The 1,492-nt window shown below is 41.4% G+C and overlaps 1 protein-coding gene across 3 annotated transcripts in view; it reads left to right on the forward strand.

Annotated features, from left to right (window-relative positions):
• LOC107567475 (protein FAM13B-like) overlaps positions 1-1,492 on the forward strand; it is a 55,425-nt gene that overhangs the window by 8,911 nt on the left and 45,022 nt on the right. For all 3 annotated transcript variants that reach the window (XM_016253167.1, XM_016253169.1, XM_016253168.1), the window contains exons 2-3: positions 439-597; positions 1,026-1,206. In XM_016253167.1, the coding sequence (XP_016108653.1) occupies positions 1,056-1,206 (151 nt within the window). In that variant the 5' untranslated portion in view covers positions 439-597; positions 1,026-1,055. The remainder of the gene's footprint in view (positions 1-438; positions 598-1,025; positions 1,207-1,492) is intronic.

Raw genomic sequence — 1,492 nt, forward strand, 5'->3', positions numbered from 1 at the left:
ATGACAGAATTTTCATTTTTGGGTGAACTATCCCTTTAACAAAACGTACAACCCCAAGCTTTTAAATGTTTTTGGAATTCTAATTTCCTTGTTTAGACTCTTGGAACACTTTTATTAACATTCCTTTTCGAAGAAAAATTAAAGTGAAGCATCAAGGCTTTCAGTAGCATAATTGGAAACCTTGTTTGGATTAAAATTCCACTTAATATTAAATGTGGTCCATGTGATGCCATATGCAGCAGGGTGAGCAGATTGCATGTTGTATTTTCTTCCTAATTGAGATTAAAAGTTCACTAGATGTGTTTTTCAGACCACATATGTTCATAAGTGGATAAGTGGTTTGTAAATTTGCCCCAGCTCATATGAATCGGAAAGATTATTATCCGTTTTGATGCATTTGCTAATGCTGCTGTTTTTTATGTGTTTTGTTTCCTCCAGCTTAACCACTAAGGTCCTGAACAGGATTTGCGGTCTGTCAATGAGGAACTACAGGCTCATCTTCTGCCATAACCTGAAGCAGCCATAGATGAACAATCCGTTTGCTACTAGTGAGTGGAGCAGGAGATAAAGTGAACTTCTGGGCATTTCTACAACAAGGTAAGCTCTGCTATGATGAAAAAATCAATTCATATTGCAATCAGATAATATGCGTGAGACCAGCTGGTGTTGTCATGAAGACATCAGGTATCTCGACAGATCAAGTTCAGATTGTGTGTACATTTCTGATCATGCTGAACGCTAATCAGATGCAGTCGCGGAGTTTTTCCTTAACATGAACAGCTTGTTCGCTGTAGCAGTATGGTTTGTGTTGTTTGTGTTGGAATTGGCATGTTGAACGAGAATCGGAGCCACCTGCTACCATCAACCAAATTGGCGTGCCACATCTGACAGCTGTACAATCTTTGCACATGACAGTCGCTCCACTTATTTAAGCTCTCTTCACTCGCACACGATAAGAACCGGCGCTTCCGAGATGGGAGAGGTCCCGCTCCAATTTTCAATTTTCTTGGCATCTCTGTGTGCAGACGGACTGAAGCAGCCAGGCTGTGGAGGCGATGAGGAAGAGTCTCAATACTTCCCTCAGCGACTCCCTCAGCGCGGCCAGAGTGTTCGGGATCCCCCTGGAGGAGGTGCAGCACAGTGGGCAGCCAGGACATGAGGTCCCCCTGCTGGTCAGGAGCATCGTGGAGTACATTGAAGAGCACGGTGAGTGAGGGGGGACCCTGGTGATTCCTGGTACTTTCCTCCTAGCCTTTGTTTATTTGTTTTTGACTATCGTCAATGATAGCAGCTTTATAGTTACTGAAACCACTCTAGGGACAGACCAGAAAGTGCATATTTATCATTTGAATCATGGTTTTACGACGTTTCTGATCTATTCAGATAAATGAAAATGTTACATATACACATACATACATATCAAAATACATTCAAGAATATATTAAAGTCAAAACATTGTCATTGAAGAATGTAAGCTTACTTTCTATTCTTT

The sequence above is a fragment of the Sinocyclocheilus grahami genome, unplaced genomic scaffold, assembly GCF_001515645.1.
Source record: "Sinocyclocheilus grahami isolate Dianchi unplaced genomic scaffold, SAMN03320097.WGS_v1.1 scaffold1162.1, whole genome shotgun sequence".
In the NCBI taxonomy this organism is placed as follows: domain Eukaryota; kingdom Metazoa; phylum Chordata; class Actinopteri; order Cypriniformes; family Cyprinidae; genus Sinocyclocheilus; species Sinocyclocheilus grahami.